We start from the raw sequence: 21,456 nt of genomic DNA on the forward strand, positions 1-21,456 counted from the left end.
CATCCATAAGCAACAAAAAAAATCCCTGTGTTTTGTGTTTATTTCCTCCACAAGCAAACACAGCATTCCATAGTCATCATATTTATTTTTACAATAATAAATGATTTTTACACATTGTCACTAATTCAGCCATTGCAGAAAAGATTTTATGTTCTTGTCACTTTCTTCTTTTTGGTCACTGCTGCCACAACAGGCTTCATTTGAGGCTTTTTCTTTGTTGGCTTTGGTGGTTTTGTCTTGTCCCTTCCTAGTTTAGTCTTGACTCCAGAAGTTTTCACAAAGTTGAGTTTAGGTTTCTTGTTTTTTACATGAGCAGGCGCCACAACAACACGCTTTCTGTCTGAGTTGGATCTGTTTTCCGGACAGGACTTGAATAGCTCCAGATCCTTGACCTTTTGCCCTTTTAGCTTGGGAGGGAGGCCACAAGTAGCTGCCACCTCCAAACTCACTTTCTCCATCCACCTGGTGCAGACACAAAGAAACAATTCAAGTAAATTATGTTTGACTGCCTTCTGTTTGTATTATATGAATTAAAAGAAAAATTGCATGTATTTACTGACTTGCGCAGTGGCAACAAAGTACAATCACACAGCAGAGGGTTGTCTTGAAGATCAACCACCTCCAGGCCAGTGAGATAGACTAAGTCAGGAAGCTCCTTGAGCTTGTTTCCTCTCAACGTGAGAGCCTTCAGTCTTGGGCCAAGCCCAGCCAGAGCATCCCGAGACATCTGGACATCAGACAGGGATGTGCATCATTAGATTGGTCCAACATACAAATTGGAGCTGTTTCGTACCTTCTCAGTGCTCATCTGATCCATGTATAACCTCTTCAGACTTTGCGATATGGGCCGAAATGCATTTGGTCCCACTGAGAGAATCCGATTTTGAGATAGGTTGAGTTCCTCCAGACTAATGGCTTTGGATAGAGCTTCAGTTGGAATGGTGGTCAGCTTATTCGAATCCAGGTGAAGTTTTCCAAGAAAGGCAGAGTCCAAAGCACCCTTGGCAATAGTGCGTATGGTGTTATTGGTTAAGTAAAGCTCCCTCAGTTTCGGGGTAACCGAGGTCAGCAGACCTTTGGGTTCCAATTTTGAAATGGCATTGCGCTCCAGGTGTAATGCAAATAGATTTGGTAAGAGTCGCAGAGCTGTAGGAGGAAAAAAAAAAGTTTTATTTTTATTAATTCCAGTCAGTTTTTCTAATCCACTCACCTGAACCAGGAAACTTCGCCAAACGATTCCCCTCCAGGTAAAGATAACTGAGCGCCGGGGCTCCAATGAAAGTTTCAGGCCCCAACGATGTGAGGTCATTGTCCGAAAGATACAAATAAAACAATTGTTTCATTCCCCGGAACGCGCCACTTTCGATTTCGCGAATTTTACAGAATTCCAGGTGAAGGGAAAGAACTTGGCTGGTGGCTGGGAAACTGTTGGCGGGAATATTGTGGAAGTGGTTACTGCGAAGGTCCAGTAGTTGAGTTTTTGCAGGGAAGCCTCGAGGTACTTTGTTGTGACCTCGGTTCTCACATGTAGCATGTTGTGCTTCAATCTAGAAGAAGTTGGAAATTTTATTTATAGCCTTAAATGGCAAAATTAAAATCACTGCAGTACAGTAGACGACTCTCATTGTCCACAAAAAGACCCGAACTCACGTGACAGTCACAGTTAAGCGGACACTTGACGTTCTGTTTGGGTTTGACCGTTGGTGGGATGCTGATGGTGACCACTTCCTCCTCAAATTCATCCTTCAGTGGGTGTCCTCTGCTGCGGCAACGCATGTCCGCCGCCGCCACGGCCCGAAGAGGCTCGTCGGACAGGTGAGGTGGTCCTGCACAGGTTCCCAGCAGCTTGACACCCCCAACACTCACCCAGTTCTTTAGAGGCCTCATGTAGCAGCTACAGTAGATGGGGTTGGCTTCAAAAAAAAAAAATGTAAACACTCAGTAGGCTTCAATTGTAATTATGCTACGTACCTGTGAGGTTGAGGCTGGCAAGGTTCTTGGGGCCCACCAGAGGCTCCAAGTAACGAAGCTGGTTGTGACTCAGGTCCAAGTGGGAGAGCACAGGAGCCTGGGACAAGGCTTGCTCGGACAGGTCTTGGAGGGACATGTGGTTGAGGTACAAGTGTGTGAGCTTGGCCATGGAAACCGACTCTTCGCCGAGGTAGATCATGCGGTTGTGGCTCATGTCCAGGTGTGTGACCTCCTTGAGTCTACAGAAGATAGTCAACACGTCTTACACATTAAGATTTTTTGGGGGCTCTTTTAAGAGTATTTGAGGAGTCACTGGTCCATGCTAAGTACTCTCATACTTTATAAATAAAAAATCAGTACCTGGTCATAGCCTGAGTGGGGAAGAACTGAAGCTCATTGTGGTCCAGATTGAGGCGGGTCAGAATGAACAAGCTTGCAAATGCCTCGGGAGCCAAGTTGTTGATAGCGTTATGGCTGAGACGAAGCCACTTGATGTGTTGTAGTCCCTGAGAGACACAGATGAAAATTGACTCCTTTATTTTTGGTGCTTGAGTCATAATTTTAAATAAATCAAAATGCATTCATTGTCATCTTTTTTGGGCTTCTGAGTACCTGAAAAGCCATATTGGGGATATACACCAGCTGGTTATGAGTGAGAGCCAACATGTTTAAAGATCCAAGCTGCAAGAAAGCTCCAGGTTGGATCTCCTCAACTTGGTTGTGGTCCAGATGAAGCTCCTTCAAAGACGAGAGGCCATCAAAAGATTCCTAGGAGGGAAGATTTATTAGAAATAGCACAACCCTTTTGGATGTATTCGTTTCTAACCTGATATAGGATGTCAATTTTGTTGTAGGCCAGATTAAGGGAGACCACGCGGCCCAGCATACGGAAAGCTCCCTCCTTCACTTTGACGATGTTGCATCGCTGTAGGTTGAGGTGGGTGAGGTAAGGTGTGCGAACAAATCCTCCCCTTTGGAGGATTTGTAAGTTGTTATTCCTCAGGTCCAGTTTGACTGTGATCTGTATACATCAAGTGAGAGAAATAATCAGACGTGTAAAATTTTCTTTTTTACCAGACCATGTGTTTTTAAAGCTTCCTTGGCAGAAGAGTCGAAGTGTGAGGTTGAAAAGAGGTGGTAGACATTCATTTCTCACCTCATCAATAGTCGGGGGAACCTCAGTAAGGTTCTTGCCAACGCAGGCCACTGTGAGCTTGGCGTTGTCGCAAGTGCATACTCGAGGACACTTCCCGGCCTCCACATTTGATATGATTGCAAAAGTCCCCAAAAAAATGGCAGCAGGGAGGACGAGCATCTGTGCAAGGAAAATCAAATTGTCAAATGAGAATTTCGGTTACAATGTTGACTGTAAGATACTTTATAAAATATTAAATTGTCTGACAACTGACAGAGTAGTGTTGGTTAACTGCTACAATCCACCTAACAAAATAAAAGCAACACTTTTTAAATTGATGAGCTAAAAAAAAAGAAAGTACTTCTTTACACGTGTCACACATCTAAATTTTTTCTACATTATAACCTTGCAAATATTCAAGAACTTGAAACAACTAAATATCTTACCTTCAAGCAGAAGTTGACATGAAATGAAAAAAATAAAAATGAGAAAATCTCAATGAATCTGCCAGCGACTTTTCAAAATTCCACGTCCAGCGTGTTCACCGGAGTCTGTGGAGTCCAATGGATGAACGAGTCTTTGGTAAATTCTTCCTCTTGTGACCTTTGATCCCTGCACCCCCAACTGCAAATTAACACCTTGGTTTTACATTTTCTGACTAGTTAAAAGGCTGAGACACTGCAACCAAGCATGACTAGTCAAATGGATTGAGAATCCTAAACTTAACAAAATACTCTAAAATTTAATTCCAGCTCAAGTACATACGTGTGTGTGTCTATAGTGTGTGTACCCTATAAATGGAAATAAATAAAGCACAAAACATCCCAACAAGTTAAAATCAACAAAATTTATTTTAACAACGCAGAGCCATAAGAGCTTATGACTCTAGTCAAAAAAATACATCCCTTTCGTAGTTTACCTTCACTTTACAATACATTTAATACGTCATTACAGCTTCAAAATAGAAAAAAAAAAAGAAGCAAATAGATACAAAACCAAAAACTACTGTTTGCATTTACATACATAATACAATATAATGTGTTGTGTAGCCAGTAGACGAGTGTCACCTGCCTGGCAGTCCCAATTTTTATTTTTAAATACACCAGCGGTTATAAAGATGTTGTCTACGTGTTGCGCAAGAAAACACTGCAAACAGATCTTCCCCAAAAATGCATTACGATAATGATGATTTAAATGAGGATGATGCCCCTTAGATTAAAATGTGAGTTGTTTGTGCGTTATTTGTGTTCACCCACGATCCTCAGCTCTCTGTGCGTGTCGTCTGCAAGGTGGACTGAAGCTTGTATCGAGAAGAGCCGCAGGACTCCAAAGCCTTGTTGTTTCTGGTGATGAAAAATAATTCTGTCATTTGGATGCACTGATATAGTCTGGCAACTCTTAAAATGACCAATCATGCATGATGGGCTTCAAAACATCATTTCACCAAATGAGCTGAAATCACAGTGACCTACCTTCCTTGGTCCTAGTTGCAGGAAATTCATTTATCAAGAATAAGAATACATCAATGTGAAGTGTCACCATTGTTCCTGGTGAGTATTGAGCGATGTTTTATACCTGGAAGCTGCCTGCTGATTGGCTCATTCTGTCACGCCCTTACCGGGACATGAAGGCCTCCAGCACAGCCACACTCTCTTTGGGGAAGTAATCCTGACGAACAGCGTGCTCCAAAGCCTGCAGGTGACCGGCGACCACCAGCACGGGCTTCACCTTGTCTTCACTCTGAGATGACGACAGGAGCGGATGGATTTGGTGTAGAGAATGAAAAGGACACTGAGGAGGAATCCGATTCCGCTCACCTTAATAAGCCCCAGCAAGACCAGCAAAGAGGATACAAAGTTGTAACCTTGGATAGAAGAAAAGGCTTTCCTCAAAAGGGCATCTGTAAGAAGAAAAAACAGGGATTAGCTTTTATGGATACAGTACAAAAAAAAGAGCCTGGAAGGTAACATGGGGGAGACAGGTGCTCTTTGTATTCCACAAAAAAAAAATCTCACCAACACTTTCCAAGACTGCACTCTTGACTTCACTATTGTCCTCTTTATACACAGATGCAATTTTGAGAAAGGCTTCGGCTGTTTTTCTTGCGTCGGTCACATCCACCTGGCAAAAAAAACAGGAAAAAGGAATCAGTGTCATCCTTCTTTCCAAAAATGCCATATATTAAATTTCTACAATGAACTTTGTAAAGTGTCAAAAAAAGAAAAATGTAATATAAGTAAGCCTGTACCTGCTGTTCAATCAGTGCTGCTCTTTTGGACCCGAGCCTGAGCAGTTTATCCGGCGATGGAAAACTGAGAAAGGATGAGACATCGGGCGGTCGTTGTGCTGATGGGGGTGTGGAAAACTGGAAAGGCAAAGATGGTTAAAAAAACAAAAAACGTCAGGCTAATATTTAATTAAGCGGGGAAAAAAAATGATCAAGTCTGTCTGTATTATTGAACTTGCTGTTCCAACTTACCTTGCTGCCCACGTTTAAATCTTGCTCCTCTTCTTCCTCCTCTTCCTCCTCATCTTCCTCATCCTCTTCTTCCTCTTCCTCCTCTCCATCCACCTCCTCGTCATCCTCGTCGTCATCATCGCCATCATCATCATCCTCATCCTCATCATCTCCTGGTTCACCCTCATCATCACTAAAAAAACAACAATTTTGATAATCAACAAAATTATGTTATAAACACAAATATAAATTAACTTGAACGTTACCTGAGTGATACCAGAAGCTCGGCCATGTTGCTGTCTTCCATGAAATCTCTCAGAACTTTGCAGCCGTCCTCTCCCAGGCAGTTTCCTACCAAACACGAGGTTGAGCGTATGTAGTCACAGCAGAGGCATACACTTTTTTTTTTTACCATTTAAATCCAATTTTTCCATCTGATTCTTGTTCTTGACAGCCTGGGCCACAGCCAGTGCAGCATCTTCAGTTATCTCTCCGAACGACAGATTAAGTTCCTGTTTATTGTAACCGAGTATTTGGTTGGTCAGAGAGGAGATGAAGTTCATTTGATCATGCCAGTCTAATAAATTGTAATATACAACACTCACCTTCAAGATGGGGAGTCCTTCTGAAACCGTTTCAGCGATGGCTGCTGCTCCAACTGGGCGCACCAAACAGTCTCCGAAATTGATCACCTGGATGCTTCGTAAATGTTTCAAGGCCTGAGAATGACGGAAAAAAGTATTAACACAGAAACAAAATAATAGTCAACACTATCATGTCAGAGGCATATTTTTTTTTAATTCCAGCAAGCCCTGCAATATTTTGAATCATACCTGAGCCATGGCAATGGCGCCCTTCTCAGTGAAGGTGTTGTCATTGAGATTGAGGGTGCGTAGGTTTGGATTGTGCTGTACAGCCGTGGCCAGGGCTTTTACACCGGGGTGATTAATGCCATTTTGGGGCATGTGGATCTCCTCCAGGCTGCCCATTAACTGGAAAAAAATTATACGCTTATACAACGGGGAAGATCAAATGTACTGAATCGTAAATCGTCCAATTGGTTGTTTGACTTCTCTACCTGGAACGCTTGAGCGAGAGCAGTGGCGCCGTCGTTCTCCAGACGATTCCTCCCGGCGATGAACACTTTCAGGCTGAGCGGTGGACCTTCTGCACTGGACTTTTTATGGCACTCAATCAGCGAAGCAGCTAATATCTGACACAACAAAATACACTTTTTATAGTTTAGACTGGAGCACTATCCAAGTATACCACAATCAACCTAAATTTAAAATAGGTCTCGATTGAGGATGATTTACCTTTCCCCCTCCAATACCCATGCCGCAGTTGTTGAGTCGTAGTTCCTGAAGAGTGTAGCAGGAAGAGCTTTTGAGCAACCGCTCAATCCCCTTCACCCCATCTGGGCCGAAGGCGTTGTCACTGAGATCTAAAACGGTCAGCTTGGCACCCGCCAGCATTAGAGCATCACCCAGCGAATTCTTTGAGAGAAAAATATTAAGACCCTATAAGTGATGTGACGAGAACATTTAAAGAACCAGTTCGGATAATGTCGTTACCAGAGCAGGTGGGATCTCAGAGCGGAGACGGCCAGTGAACATGTCACTCCAGTAACAGCACTGAAAGAAAGTTTTTTTTTTTCTTGCGTCACCCTCAGTGAGATATAAAAGAAAACCAAATGACATGGAAATGAAAGTTTAGAGAAATCAAAAGTATATTGGTGAAACCTTGAACAGGCTCTTTGTCTCAAGGGCCTTGGCGATGGCTTTTGCTGCCTCAACACCCACAGTGTTTCCTTCCAATCGGAGAGCTTGGAGACCTTCAAAGTTCTCGATCTCCTTCACAATCTCTTCAACTAGAATTTAAAAAATGGTTAAGAGGGAAAATGAAAGTAGGACAAAATGTGTTTCTATCATTCTCTCCTTGGCCGAATGAATGGAAACTGCACCATCTCGCACCTGATTTCGAATCATCCAGCTTTCTCCCCTGTCCTTTGTAACTCAGCTCCCCTTCTTCAACTTTAGCTTTGGCCAGGGAGTCGGCCAACTGTGAAACAATGTCTGTCGCCATTAGGGTACCTGGGAAAAACCAAAAACAGCATGACACTCTGATCAATAACATCGATCAGCAAATTATGACATTCAACTGATCATTGACTTAAAATATCCGCTGATCCAATTCAGCATATCAGACCAGTGTAATTATTATCATTATGCACAGTATTGATTATTCATGATTGTATTAGCACCAGGCTAGCTAGGTCTAGCATTAGCCACCTGATGCTAACTTCGACTACAAACCTTATCAAGGAGATATACAGTTGCTATCAAATCCCATCAATCGGTGGAAAATCCAAAAGAAAGCATTTGACTAAATATTTTTTTTTTTTACTTTTGAGCGAAGTGTATGATAACAGTGAAGTTAATTATTGACAGTTGTAACGTGGAAAATGTGATTCGCCCCTCGTGTCGTTCAACAGCACACCACAGACAACCTAGTTATGTACTACAGCGATTTAAGAATAGTCAAACACAAAACCGAATATATTATTATGATAATTATATGAATAAAAACAATACCCGGGCACTGCAGTTGTCAATGAATGCTGTCTAATTCAGCTCCCGCTCGTTCCCGACGTTCAAACGACAGTTCAGCACCACAACAAACTGCTTTACGACTCATTTGGTGGCCAAGGGAGTTGTAGTTCCATTAGCCTACACTGACGCGTTCACGTTCCCATTTTAAGCTCCAAAAAACAATTATTCTCAGTACAGACCAGCAAAATTCAGACTCAAACCACATAATTTCCTGTAAAAATTCCGGAATCATCATTTGACAGCGTAAATTATTCTACGATTGACTGACGACCAGTCCAGATTAAATCAGAGTGAGTCATACGACGTTTGTTCCAATAGCGATTTACCTTGCTGGGGAGTTAGCTGACGTCATGTGATCTGGACTTCAAGAGAAATCGAAAGTGAGCGATCAGAAACCTAACAGTCTGGATTATCATATTTGCGAGGAGTAGTCGTGATAAATCGTGCACTAATTTAATATATTTGCCTCTGGAAGTCATCCCCCTTGTTCCCCCTGCTCGTCTATCACACCATTTTGTTTGCTCATCAATGAACTTCCTCACTTAAAGAAGGTAGGTGCTTTCTAAGTTCCACTAGGCGGTGGCTCCATGTTTCCTCATAAAATTGTCCCAAATATCGTTTAATATTGAAACTAGGAACGCCTACATTTTTATTTTTCGCCCCCATTCTTGCAGGGAGTAAGAATGGACTCGCAAAGGCAGAAACGCAAGAAAGAAATACAAGAAGCTCTGAATTTCATACAGTAAGATTTTATCTTCACAATTTTCATGAGGAATATTCATACACAAAATCAATATAACCTATCAGTTAAAACATAAATGTGTCCCTAAATTCAGATTTAATTCCTTTGTGTGTGTTTGTCAATAAACTACTAGTGTGCTCAAACTCCAAACTTTATTTTCGGGCTATTTTTTTCACATTTTTCTGCATTGTTCTCAGGTCTTCAGTGCCATATCCGGATCCTGAAGGCTACAAGGTAGAACCTCAATCTTTTCCTCTCTGCTAATAGGTTAATTTGCAAATTTAAAATACACATTAACTCAAAAAAGGTTGGGAACAGGAGTGACAAGACCAAACAAATTTTGTGCTACATTATCAACACATCTAATGAATGTCTATTTTCTGATCCACAGGACTTTTTAATGAAGTTGATCTGCAACCTTCTTGAGGAGGGCAACAACTTGTTCAGGGACGGCCACTGGAAGCAGGCAGTGAGGCAGTACAGCGAAGGCTTGAATGTTTCTCAATATTTCTCAGTAGAAGGATTCCAGGTTCCTCTGGATTTAGTAGAGAGTCTATATGTCAACCGAGCAACTGCTTACCACAGCGTGGTGAGATTGATCTGCTTTCTCTAAACTTATTATATTGAAATTCTCCTTCCTTCAAAATCATTTCCTTATTTACTCACCTGCAATCTTAATGTTGCCTCATGCCTTTTACAGAATAAATATGATAATTGCATAAAAGACTGCGACAAAGCTCTGGAGTTGTGTAAACGAAGCCACAAAGTGTTCTACTTGAAGGCCCTTTGCTTGAAGCAACTCGGCAGGTACGAGGAGGCTTATGACTGCACACACAACTGTTTGCTCATCGCACATCAGGTAAATCATGCACAATTGGACATTCCAGAACTATTCTTTACCGTCCCGGTGCAGAAATTCTATTTGTGTCTAATCACAGGACAAAAAGGTAAATGAACTCGCAGAGGAACTTGCGAACCATCTTGGACTGAAAAAACAAAAACCCTACGTTAGCAAAGCCGTGAGTTAAATTTTTTTCATTGTGTCTTAGATATTTCTCGATATCATTTTCACGTGTTTCTCATGCCTAGGTGTCTTATAATGTCGGAAATGTTCAAAACCCTTTGAGTAGAATTGCACCAGGTGAGTATCATCAACATTGCAGCAACCCGCTATTTTCACCAACATGAAGATCCTGAATGCATTTTTTTGGACCTGTGTCTCCTTAGTCAGTTTTCCTAGCGTGTCTCAATGCAACGCAAATGACATGCAACAGTCTGCCATCTCAGACTTGGACAGGCTAGACGCTTTGGAGGACTGTGAGCTGTTAGGAGATGACCTGGACAACCTTCTTGATTGTGTCCCCACTGAACATTTACCTGCTGAGGTAATTGCTAGGATTGTGAGAAGCACACCATGAATCAATTTGTGAAATAAACAGACAATCATTTGGGAAAAAGATTTAGAAGATTAATTTAGCAGCCCTGCAACTAGTGTAGATAATGCAGACTTTGTTTTCGTTTCTCTTCTAGGTCCACAATCCAAAAGTAGCCTCACCTCCCAGCGGGCAAGGAACTTTTTTGCTTCCTGCCCCAAGGCCTCAGCTCCCCCCAGGCTTTTTTTCCTCTCCCATGAGTCAATTTAACCCCAAGATCTCCCTTTCCTTCAGTGGTCACAACTCACTAGATGCCCTTGATGACCTATCAGCTCCACAAGGTCCGCATTCCTCTGATAACCTCCCTGGAGGTGGAGATGATATGCGTTTGAAGTCAACAACACTAGATTCCCTAGATGACCTCTTGATGGCAACTGCTTGCGGCGTATCGCCAAAAGCCACTCAACCTAAAACAAACCTGAAAGAATTAGATAACGCTTTTGATGACTTGCTTGATAAATATCAACCTGTGAGGCTCACCTGTGACCCATCCGCTCAACTGGATTCACTCGATTCCTTGGACTCGTTTCCCGCAAGAAATTCTGCACCCGTACGCCCGCCGAAAACAACAAACATGGACTCACTCAGCAATTTCAGCTCTTCTGGTAATTACAACCCGTTCAAAAATTATTATTGGCTATGGAATCATTTATTCTTCAAGATGGAGATATTGAGTCACCTTGAGGGCGCATTTTGTTTTGACTTCAATAAATCATAAATGAGAGGTCACATGTTTATCACAGGAAACGTTATCACAATGATATATGAAAATATTTTGCGTTCTCCATGTTCTTTCTCAGCAACACAAACTTCAGTTTCAAACCCTCTGTGGGCAACCCACGACTTCACGCAGGCCTGTTGGAATTGCATTCCTTACGAAGGTAGCTTAATCTGGACATTTGCCCAGCTTCTATGTTGTCCAAAATATTAATTATAATTTAAAAAAAAATTGTTTCCAGGTCAAGGGGTTCACTCTTTTATTTACAAGCCCGAGCCAGGCCACAACTGTAAGCGTGACATCCTCCTGTGTAGACGAAAGACAGCTTTACCTTCGGAATGGACCAGAGTGCGACAGCCACCGACATGGACGTTCATCACGGGGCCTTTTCTTCTCTGCAAACGTAAAAATATATTTGGTCCTTTTGACTTTATAGAAAACCAAAATTTGAGTTGTAAAGTAGAGTTTGTTTTCTATATAGACCAGCCAAAGTATGGAGATCTTGGCATCTGTAAATTTGGGGAAAAATGCAACTATGCCTACAACCAGCTGGAAATTGACGTTTGGACCCAGGAAAGGAAAGGAACCCTGGACAGAAACCTGCTTTTCGGACCATCAGCTGTTGCCGACATAGACCCTGTGAACAGCATCATACGCCTTCGACAGGAACACAAGGGCAATTTCATCTTCCTCTGTCAGGTCAGGATGGAGGTCAAAAATTAGAATTTTTTTTTTGTAGTTGTTAATTTAGATCTTTTTGTCTTCCGGTTTGCAGGAGTGCTATGATAGTAAACCTCGGATTATCAGTAAGCGCTGCAGAGATAATCACACAGTGTGCTCAAACGTACATGTCCACCACTCCTTCGACGCTAACAAGTGAGTAGAACACAACAGACATTTAAATATTGATTTTAATTTTGTCCACTTTGTGCCCGTCAGGTGTTTAGTGTTTGAAGTGAAGACCACTCAGTGCAACTACAGAAAAGTGCGTCCATTTAATATACTGGCCCACTTCAAACTGTGCAGCCAAAAGTCACATGACGGATGCCTCGGGGAGTACAATTGTCATAACGCTCACTCCGTCATCGAGCTGCAAACCTGGAAGGTGCAGAGAGACACAGGTGAGGAAATGTGCTGTTGAAGATTCTATCCGGAGATTTACCATCATCATTTCTTCATCAAACATTTAATGTTTTGCATGTTTTCATCAGTGCTGGAGGCTATTAATGAAGTTAGCGCTCACATTTTAATACTTGTAGCGGCACTGGAACAGATTTAATGACTTTTTTTAAAAAGATCATTTTGTTTCCCTGGTGGAAGAATATAAGCCAATCAGTAATAAGATTCAAACATCCACTAAAGAAATAAAAGTATTGTATCAATCATTTGTATTATCTTTGGGGGAAATTTCTTTTTAGTTTCTTTCAATTAGTCTTTTTGATGTGTGCTTGTTTCTAGGTATCACTGCTGATGAGATTGTTAAAGTCTCGGCAAAATATGATAAAGAGGAGCAGAATGCCGGAAACGAAAGAAAATTGAGATCAAGTCGAGTAAGGCAGTTTTTTTTTTTATATTGCAAATAATATCATCAATATTGGCAAACATTTTTTTAAATGTGACCATGGCTGAGGAAGATTTTTCATTTCATAATCGCTTGCAGCTCATGCTCCATCCTCCATTTTGTTATTGCCACTGTTTCCCCCCTCATATTTCATCAACTTATTTCCCGTGAATATTGCATGAATAAACTACTTAACTACACTAACAACTAACCACTGTTTAGATTGAAAACTAGCTACAATTATATTTTTATTCCTTATTTTTAAGCAGGCTACTGCTGCTGCTGCTACAAACGGTGTGGAAATACTAAAAGGCAAAAGTTTGAACATGAAGATGAAGTTTATCTGTGCAAGCTGCTTCCAAGACGGCCACATAAGTACGCCAGACGTACATCTCAAGTATTGCTCCAGCAAGGCCAAGCACCCGTAAGTAAAAAAATGGGCTTGGATCTTCAGTGAGAACTTAAATTGACCTAAATAATCTCTTAAAACAACCACTGTCATGGTACAATTCTAGAAAAAGTCAAATCTGTACATTACATAATAAAAAGATTTATTTTAATGTCATACAATTTTGCGGAACAAAAACAATCATTTAGGTTCTGATTGGTAAACGAAGTGCTTATGATATCATTTAGACCAGTAGAGAAGGAAAACCTCGCTTGTTCTGACGTCTCACCGCTATTTTTAGTCCTTTTGTTTTCGACAGTATTTCAACATTTAATTGCTCACACTCCCTTTTCTTTTCACGTACAAACAAACAAACACTCCCAGGTGGATGAGAGAGCAAAACACGCTCATGGTGAAGTCCTTGGATAAAAATAAATGGGTCCCTGCCAGACCGCTTCCAACGAAATACTTTCCCGCACAATATCAAGTGAGTTTAGAAGTTGTTTACTCCGATTTTGTTGCAGTGATTTATTAACTTTTTTTATTATTTGCAGTTGTGCGACCAGATGTTGGCAAGGAAGAAATGTGACTACGCTGACAAGTGCTCCTTTGCCCACAGCCCAGAAGAAAAAGAGATGTGGATGTACATGAAGACTCAAAATGGCGAGTTATTGAAACAAACAAAAGCTTCGGAACTGTATTGATGAGTGATTCGTGTCTCTCTGTCCCTTTGCAGTCGACATGCTGCAGATATACAAAATGTGGCTGACATTAAGCGCACAAAATTGCCAAGCAGACAAAAACGTGCCCGCCCAAGAAAAAGACATTGTCATGCCAACAGATCATCCGGAACCGATGGTGGGTACGGTTTATGATTACATATTCGCGATTTGATGATGAACTACTTCCAGAACTTGCTGTCTACGTTTCAGTGCGGCATCTACTGTCCTCTGTGTGGCAAGCACAGTAACGGCGAGCGACAATGGCAGCAACACATCTCCTCCGCCAAGCACAAGGAGCGCCTGTTCAGTTGTGAAGGAGAAGACGAGGCTTTGAAATGGACCCACCGCTTCCCCGGTGTGTCCTTCCAGCTCTGCACCAAGTAAGTCGTGTCTTCACCAGGCCAACGTATTTAATATGAAAACACGATTAATATTTTGGTTTTTCTGCTGCGTGTTAGGTCCGAAGCTGACTGCCCCGAAGGTGCCAGTTGTGACTTTGCCCACAGTCGTGAGGAGTTGCAGGAGTGGATTGAGAGACGGAATTTCCTGCGGCGCAAATTGGACAAAGCCAGGGAAGACCTTCTCATCATGCCTGATGATTACGACTACGGCCAGTACAACTTTCTACTTCAACACTAAGAATTACAAAAGATCCAATTATTTTTTTTAAACAGAAATGTACTTTTTTTTTTTTCTTCTTCTTTACTGCACTATTTTCAATCAATTCATTTTCAACCAGGGCCTCATAGATTTTTTTTTTTTTTTAAACAAGAGCATCTGGGGAAAAAAACCCTAACCATTCACAATTGTTTTTTGGGAAATGGCACATATTTTAATTCTGAGTTTTGTGTTGTTTTTTTCTCTATTGCATGTGAAATTGCCCCAATAAAAATTAATGACAAATTCCTGCACAGCATTGTCATACAAAAAGATAATTATTCCATGCAGACAATGTCATCTTGATAGGCCTTGTAAATTGATAAGTGGCATGATGAAGGTTTCTGAATAATATTGTGTTTTAAAACCTGTAGTTCACTGTTTCATCTTATTGTGGACAAATTAAAGTTTGTATCCTGTGTATTCTGATTTTTGTTGGGAATATGCACTGAAATAAAACTAAAACTACTGAAAAGCTGTTTAACTTCGTGTAAACTATGCATCACATACAATATCCTAATTCATCACGTAGTGATAATAGTGGCCGGTAGGTGGCGCATGTGTACCTCCCTCCCACGCAGCAATCTCTTCCACGTGCAGCGGTGCGTGTTGCAAATGTGCCCGAGTGTGAAGCATGTGCTGAAGCAGTGTTGTTGTTCTCGTTTTGCCCCACCCCCTTGCTTCATGATTGGATAAAAATTCAGAATGGCGGGTATTTCCCCCAATCGTTTCGCGCCATCCGCAATAAAGGGCGGGATTATTCCTAAGCAAGTTGTTTGGGCACATGCAAGCGTCCCCGTGATGTGAGTGACTTGAGCTGCTTGAAAGTTATTCCAAAAGTCTTGTTCGAGAGCACCGACCAAGAGACTCGCCGTTTTTCTCGTCATCCTTCAAGATGTCAACCTTAAATCACATCCTTGGAGAAAGGGGGGAAGTTCCTGATCTCATCAGATCCTTGGCTGACTATCCCTTCTCTTTCTCAGATTTTGATGATATTGGTAAGAAATTCTGACTCATTTTTCACCATATTTCTTCAACGTAGTTTGTTGTACCAGATAATTGGCTGCATTCGGAGCTTGGCCCAAAAATAATTGCTTTGTGCGTATGTCATATGGTCAATGAACTAATGTGATTGTGTTGATAACTTCGACCTCTAAATATAATTATTCCAAATTACCATATGTGGATTTTAAGGGTGTTTTGTGCATGCTACCACCATATTGTCAATTTTTAGTCAGTCTTGGTTTCATGACTAGTCTTCAAATAGTGTGGCTGGTCCCCCTGGGGATGCGCGGTGGGATGCCGGTGAGGAGGCGTGTGACCCCAAGGAACATATTAATTAGGATACAATTCCAATTTTATAGACAAATTATACTATTTATAGTAACTGACGAGAGTTGGGGTGGCGTCAAGTATTTTCCTCTTCCTGGAAATGCATTTGAAACTATTTGAAACAGTTTGAAAACAAGATCAAGGAGATTAACTTTACTATTAAATGATATTCATGCTGATTAAAATGTTTTCTTTGGAGTGGAAAATCAGAATACCATGGAGTTCATGATTTTTTTAAATATTTGTAATATATTCGTTCGTTATAAGAATGCCCACTAGAGGGCAGTATTGACAGCTCAATTACCTACCTTGTTTTCACACGTTCCACTAACAATTAAATTTTATGTATCTAATAAATAATCATTAGCCATAATAATAAAATGTTTAAAAATATATAGTGGTTAACTTCTTTGTGTGTTACTTTAGTAAAAGATTGCCAGTTTCCTCACTGCCCCCCTCTTTCCCTTTCTCTCTCTCTTTCTCTCTCGCGCTCTCCCCAAAGCGTGCACCAAAGCGTGATATAGAGAAACTCTGAGCTGTTAAAAAAAATTAAAAATCCATTTAAAAAAAAAAAAAAAACGGTCACGACGAATCATAGGCGTCATAACCGTGCAGTACAAAACCTTTAATTGTGGACCTATACGTATTATAGTAAAAATTGGTTAGTCAATTTAATTGATCATTTTTATCCATTTACTATTTTTTAATTTTGTAAATCATCTTTTTTTTAAAAAAAAAAATTGCGTCTCTTCCACTGACTCGAACGTCAGTTTGCAGCACGTGTGGAGCAGCACGCGGGGAACAGCACGCGGCCACGCCCCCTCTACAGTGTACTGTCACGTTCGCGGTCGAGGGCGGGGGCACGTGTTTTGCCACGAGTGTTCTCGCGACTCGTTTGCAGGCGAGTCTGCAACCCACGAACGATGCTTTTCAACCTTTTTGTGTCTGGTTAGCAACATTGTGCAAATGAGAAGTTGTCATATCGCCACGGGTTGGTTTTGTGGCCATATTGCAAAAATATCCGACGTGTTATTTCTGCGTTGTGACGATTTGCATTTGATATGAATTACTTACTGTTTTTTAAGACACATTTGCGGTTGAAGTCGTGTTTAAAATACACGAAATTTGTCTCGATAAATAAAAATAAAATAAAAAACTGCGTGTCCCATATAGACAGTACTATCACATGGCAGAATAAACGACCAATCAACTTCTACTATGCCTCAAATGGGCGTGGCTTTTACCTCATGAATATCCAACACGCGCTCTGCATGGGTACGGACAACACAAAGGGGAGCAGTCTAGTTTCCTCATATCGGTCTTCTTTTGTCGACGGGTGGATTTAATCGTCGCAGAAGTTGGACGGTGATCCAGTATCCGTTTAATACCAAATTTTTCAAATTCGGTGGCGAACAATGCCCGGTAAAGCAGAGGTGGATGTCGCGCTTCAGCCCGACTCAACCGTCGGTCCAGAAGCTAAGCAGAAGTCTTTCCCGTTTGTTATAAAGAAGATTATGGACATCCCTCCTCCAAACATTCTGGAGGAAGGCGACGACGGTAAGACCGCAGTATCAAAATATGTTGGGGAATGTGGAGTGGTCGTTCGGTGCTAATAAAAAATCGAAAAGAACACAAAGTTCTAGGTGTAATATTCTGCGTTCCCACACTGTTATTGCGCCCTAAACGCAACCCGATTATGGTGGCTCGCATGTTGCACATTTCTTTCTTGTTCTGAATTTTTATTTTGGTGCGTGTGTAGACCGCGCAACATCCTGTCATTGCACTTACTGACCCCCCCCCCCCCCCCCCCCCACTTGTCACTGTCATTGACACCCTTTATCCCCATCACAATTAGGAAGTGAGCTCATCCACGCCCTATTTGACGATGAAATGAACTTCTGTTTTCTCTTGTGTTCAATTCAGAGCTGGAGAAGGAGAAACTGTGCTCAGCTGACAATGTGCAGGGGGGCGGGGTTGCTGCAGCCAGCGTTGGTGGGGCTTCAAGAGGAAGCAGTGGGGGCAGCGCCGGAGGCGTGTCAGCCTCCTTGACCCCAGCTATTTGGGAGAAGACCATTCCTTACGATGGAGAGACCTTTCATCTGGAGTACATGGACCTGGATGAGTTCCTATTGGAGAACGGGATCCCTGCAAGTCTGGAGGATGAGGAGCTGCAGAAAACGCTGACTCCGGCTGAAGGCAAAGGCAAAAGCGCCCTCAAGGTTACGGGCGCTCCCAGCGCCACGACAATGTCTGCATCCACGTCTCCTCCGCCTGCTCCCGACACCACGACGGTCGCCTCAGAGCCGGAGGAAGCGCTAACTGTCACCACGCTACTGCCAGCTAAACTGGAAGAGGATGATGATGAAGATGAGGATGATGAAGAGGAGGATCAGGAAGAGGAATCTTTGCCTCTGGAAGCAAAAGAAGAGGAAAAAGCTGTGGAAGTCAGCAAGAAGAATCCTGGTAAGAAATTAGCATTCATATAGTCCAAGTGTGTAAATTTTTTTTCACAATTTTCAGAGTTCTGGTTTCCCTCAGATGGACATTATATATAATTTGAAACCAATCTTTATATTCCAATTGACCAGCAAAGTATTGAAATGATCTTCTCTGATATATAACAGGGAGTGGACAGCGTAACACGCCGTCTCCCATCAACCCGGACGACATCGAGGTGGACGTTAACTTTCAGCCCGATCCGACCGACCTGGTCCTGTCCAGTGTACCGGGGGGAGAGCTGTTCAACCCACGCAAACACAAGTTCTCCGACGAGGAGCTCAAGCCGCAGCCCATGATCAAGAAGGCCAAGAAAGTGTTTGTTCCCAACGAACAGAAGGTACGCTGACTCACTCGTGAGCATGTCTGGTCTAAAATTGAGATGTATGATACTGAAATTAATTGCATTCAAATCGAGATGTAGAGGAATTGAATTAATTGGGGGGTGGGGGATTGCAATTATTACTTTTTTAATTGTTCAACCCCTTTGCTAAATGGATTAAACGTGAGCGAGAAAATATAACATTCATTCTGTCTTATTTTTGCTCAGGATGACAAATATTGGTCCAGGAGGAAGAAGAACAACCTGGCCGCCAAACGATCCCGTGACGCCCGGCGCCTCAAAGAGAACCAGATTACGGTGCGTGCCTCCTTCCTGGAGCGGGAAAACGCAGCCCTTCGACAGCAAGTGGCCGAAATGCGGAAAGACTGCGGTCGCTGCAAGAACATAGTTGCCCGCTACGAGGCCAAGTATGGTCCGCTGTAAAGACCTGGTCAGAAAAAATCGAATTATCAATCCGACAAAAGCAGAACTTCCTACCCCGCAGAATTCAACACAGACACAAACACACAAGGGAAATCCAAATTTGCACTCTTGCTGACCTCCGGTCACTGTGTCGAGCTCCGGTCGCGGGTCCGATCCTGGCGCCGGAGTGTCTGATACACACTTGGGGGGCTAGGCTGGCAGCGGTGGTCATGGGAAGGAAGGTCTGTGGAGAGCGCCTGGCTCCTTCACCCAGAGGAAGGCGGCAACACTCCCATAGAGAGACACACACGGAAAATACGGTTGGTCTCGAGATGCTTTCAAGGAAGTCAGGAAATATGAAAATGGCAAGCAGATGATAGAGTCAAAAAAAATTTTTTTTTTTTCCTTAAATCACTGCATTCCTTTAGCGGACCAAAGCATGAGTGCCATCAGTTGTGAATTTAGAACGGCGCCCCCTCACCTTTCCTTGTGTCGCACGTATATTTTTATGTCTTAATTCCTTCCTAGATGCTAAGACAGAAAAAGAATAGAGTCCAAATCAGGATTTGGAAGGAAAGAAAGCGGATAACCTCAGGTGGTGGAGGAATGGCCGCGGAGAATCTGTTTAGTTCTTCTGTCAAGTAACACACACACATACACACACAATATGTATAGTCTTCTCCAGTGTGTAATCCCTTGTTGCACTTTTTCTAAGAAGGCCCTCGTGGTTGAAGGTACCTTATAATCACTGTGGGAAGGACGGTAGCTTAATTTAAAAAAAAAAAAAAAATGCATGACGTCCCCGTAGTCATTTCAAATCCTAAGCCTCAAAAGGTTTGATTAAAAATCTGACCTTTACACAAATAAAGTAGTTTTTTTTTTAAATCGAGTTTCTGTCAAAAGTATCGGTTTAAAGGTATCGGTGGCCCTCCCTTTTGTGGAGGGGTATGTACGCAAGGATGTTTATTTTACTACACTCTGCAGGTAGAGGGCGCTAGTAGCCCTCAACTGCATTAAGTGGTGATGGCGAGGGGTTCTTAAAAAAATGAATTGCGACTTCCCGACAGGCTCTTAAACCCTGTAAATAAATAAAAAATAGCCTGGAGGTCTTTGTATCCTAAAACAGGGATTTTGACTGTGTCTTTATAATCCAATGCTATTCCTTATATTTGCCAAATAGTCAATGAGTGCTGTATTTATTCTAATGGTAATAATGCATCCGTTGATTGTGATGTCAAATTCTTTATATCTCTTTGAGGAAAAATCAAACCAATGATTAAGCAGGGACTCCAATGGGTTAACTGTGTTTTGTTTTTAAAAATTTATATCATGGGATTTCAATTCAAGATATAAATACAGTACGTGCAGGGTTACGTACCTCATCGACCACTTCACGGTTTTGAAATGTAGGGAGTACACGGTAAATGCAGCATGTAGGTCTATTTGGCAAAACGTCCATTTTTTTATGGGTTGCCTGTTTTAATTAGTAAGTACCTCACAGACTGTTATAAGACTCGGGCGTGTGTTCTCCCTATGATTTTTGGTAATAGGTCGGCTTGTGCGACAATAAATGTGGCAATAATACCCGGTTATATATTGCTTGTTTGATTTCCGTGATGTGTAAAATGTTATTTCGAAAAGGAAACCTCCCCCAAAAGTCTTTTTGTGCTTCCACTTTGATCCTTTGTAGTCTAGGATCGTAAATGCATGAAACCCAGTGTAATTTGTCTTCTATCAATGTCTTGACGATTTTACACCAAGTGTACTTATGTCGGTAAACCTTCACTAAAGAGCAGACGAGCTTCATGATGGGCATATTAATGCAGAGCATCTGGAGTCTGATGTTATGACCCGCATAATAATGCCAACCATCCGAGTATGGTTCGCTTGATTTCCTATTGGGGCAAAATATCAGCTAAAAAAAAATGGCATCTTTTGATCACTGTGTGGATTATTTCCTATGAACTGCAAATTAATCTATATGTAGATTTATTTACTGGATCAGTTGGTGCTTACGTGTTTTTTTTGATCGTTTCAATTTCAAAAGGGTTGTAGAAAGAGATTTTTTTTCTAATTTCAAGCTTAGTTTGCATTGACATTCAATAAAAATATGCACTGTATTGGACTGTCAGTACAGCCAATGAGTTTTTTTATTATTATTAAATTCAAAGTGTCCGGGATAATTTTGACTGCGCCGAAAGAATCTATTAGATTCATTAATGGTGTTGGTCAGTGTGTATTGTAGCAGTTTTTTTGTTTTATGCAAAGTAAGAAATTGAAAATATACAGAAGATAACAGCTCAAATGTTTTCCAAATTCCAGATTCTATTCTATTCGTCTGCTCCAATAATGCTAAAAGAGAGAGAGAGCAAATTGCATGTGTGGTCGAATTGTGCTGCACCGGCACCATTTAGTATAAATTAAATCCGTGCAAGCTCTCGTTTTATTTATGTCTACTGTATTTTTATTTGTTGCACAACACAAAG

At 41.7% G+C, this 21,456-nt stretch overlaps 4 protein-coding genes across 7 annotated transcripts; 2 read left to right on the forward strand and 2 right to left on the reverse strand.

Annotated features, from left to right (window-relative positions):
* Positions 1–65: 65 nt before the first annotated feature.
* chadla (chondroadherin-like a) lies at positions 66–3,343 on the reverse strand. Its single transcript, XM_088357961.1, has 10 exons — positions 3,128–3,343; positions 2,798–2,992; positions 2,584–2,739; positions 2,332–2,477; positions 1,972–2,210; positions 1,651–1,913; positions 1,211–1,547; positions 794–1,146; positions 561–727; positions 66–462 (listed from the first exon to the last, which is right to left on the reverse strand). The coding sequence occupies exons 1-10, from the start codon at positions 3,284–3,286 to the stop codon at positions 147–149; spliced, it is 2,331 nt and encodes a 776-aa protein (XP_088214087.1). The 5' UTR covers positions 3,287–3,343; the 3' UTR covers positions 66–146.
* Positions 3,344–3,938: 595 nt separating this feature from the next.
* LOC148384308 (ran GTPase-activating protein 1-like) lies at positions 3,939–8,398 on the reverse strand. Of its 2 annotated transcripts, none has more exons than XM_088358199.1 (16): positions 8,159–8,398; positions 7,538–7,657; positions 7,307–7,434; positions 7,139–7,198; positions 6,881–7,060; positions 6,643–6,777; positions 6,398–6,556; positions 6,170–6,283; positions 5,977–6,076; positions 5,831–5,915; positions 5,586–5,757; positions 5,355–5,471; positions 5,122–5,227; positions 4,924–5,006; positions 4,725–4,846; positions 3,939–4,449 (listed from the first exon to the last, which is right to left on the reverse strand). In XM_088358199.1, the coding sequence occupies exons 2-16, from the start codon at positions 7,647–7,649 to the stop codon at positions 4,368–4,370; spliced, it is 1,755 nt and encodes a 584-aa protein (XP_088214325.1). In that variant the 5' UTR covers positions 7,650–7,657; positions 8,159–8,398; the 3' UTR covers positions 3,939–4,367. The 2 variants fall into 2 exon arrangements, with proteins under 2 accessions (XP_088214325.1, XP_088214326.1); XM_088358200.1 differs by having other exon boundaries at positions 4,682–4,846; positions 8,159–8,395.
* Positions 8,383–14,872, forward strand: LOC148384309 (zinc finger CCCH domain-containing protein 7B-like). 2 transcript variants are annotated; one of them, XM_088358197.1, is made up of 21 exons: positions 8,383–8,727; positions 8,851–8,918; positions 9,116–9,152; positions 9,310–9,507; positions 9,619–9,777; positions 9,857–9,937; positions 10,008–10,059; positions 10,146–10,303; positions 10,449–10,956; positions 11,152–11,232; positions 11,311–11,472; positions 11,551–11,768; positions 11,845–11,945; positions 12,009–12,190; positions 12,528–12,619; positions 12,897–13,054; positions 13,403–13,505; positions 13,573–13,681; positions 13,755–13,876; positions 13,951–14,120; positions 14,199–14,872. In XM_088358197.1, exons 2-21 carry the CDS (start codon positions 8,860–8,862, stop codon positions 14,377–14,379), a joined length of 2,931 nt encoding a protein of 976 aa, XP_088214323.1. In that variant the 5' UTR covers positions 8,383–8,727; positions 8,851–8,859; the 3' UTR covers positions 14,380–14,872. The 2 variants fall into 2 exon arrangements, with proteins under 2 accessions (XP_088214323.1, XP_088214324.1); XM_088358198.1 differs by having other exon boundaries at positions 8,384–8,727; positions 12,900–13,054.
* Positions 14,873–15,163: 291 nt separating this feature from the next.
* On the forward strand, positions 15,164–21,106 carry tefb (TEF transcription factor, PAR bZIP family member b). Of its 2 annotated transcripts, none has more exons than XM_088358463.1 (4): positions 15,164–15,395; positions 17,653–18,192; positions 18,354–18,565; positions 18,776–21,106. In XM_088358463.1, the coding sequence occupies exons 1-4, from the start codon at positions 15,293–15,295 to the stop codon at positions 18,989–18,991; spliced, it is 1,071 nt and encodes a 356-aa protein (XP_088214589.1). In that variant the 5' UTR covers positions 15,164–15,292; the 3' UTR covers positions 18,992–21,106. The 2 variants fall into 2 exon arrangements, with proteins under 2 accessions (XP_088214589.1, XP_088214588.1); XM_088358462.1 differs by lacking the exon at positions 15,164–15,395 and adding an exon at positions 16,988–17,286.
* The last annotated feature ends 350 nt before the right edge of the window (positions 21,107–21,456 follow it).

Source organism: Syngnathus floridae, chromosome 17, assembly GCF_059516105.1.
Source record: "Syngnathus floridae isolate MCC-2025c chromosome 17, RoL_Sflo_1.0, whole genome shotgun sequence".
Taxonomy (NCBI): Eukaryota; Metazoa; Chordata; class Actinopteri; order Syngnathiformes; family Syngnathidae; genus Syngnathus; species Syngnathus floridae.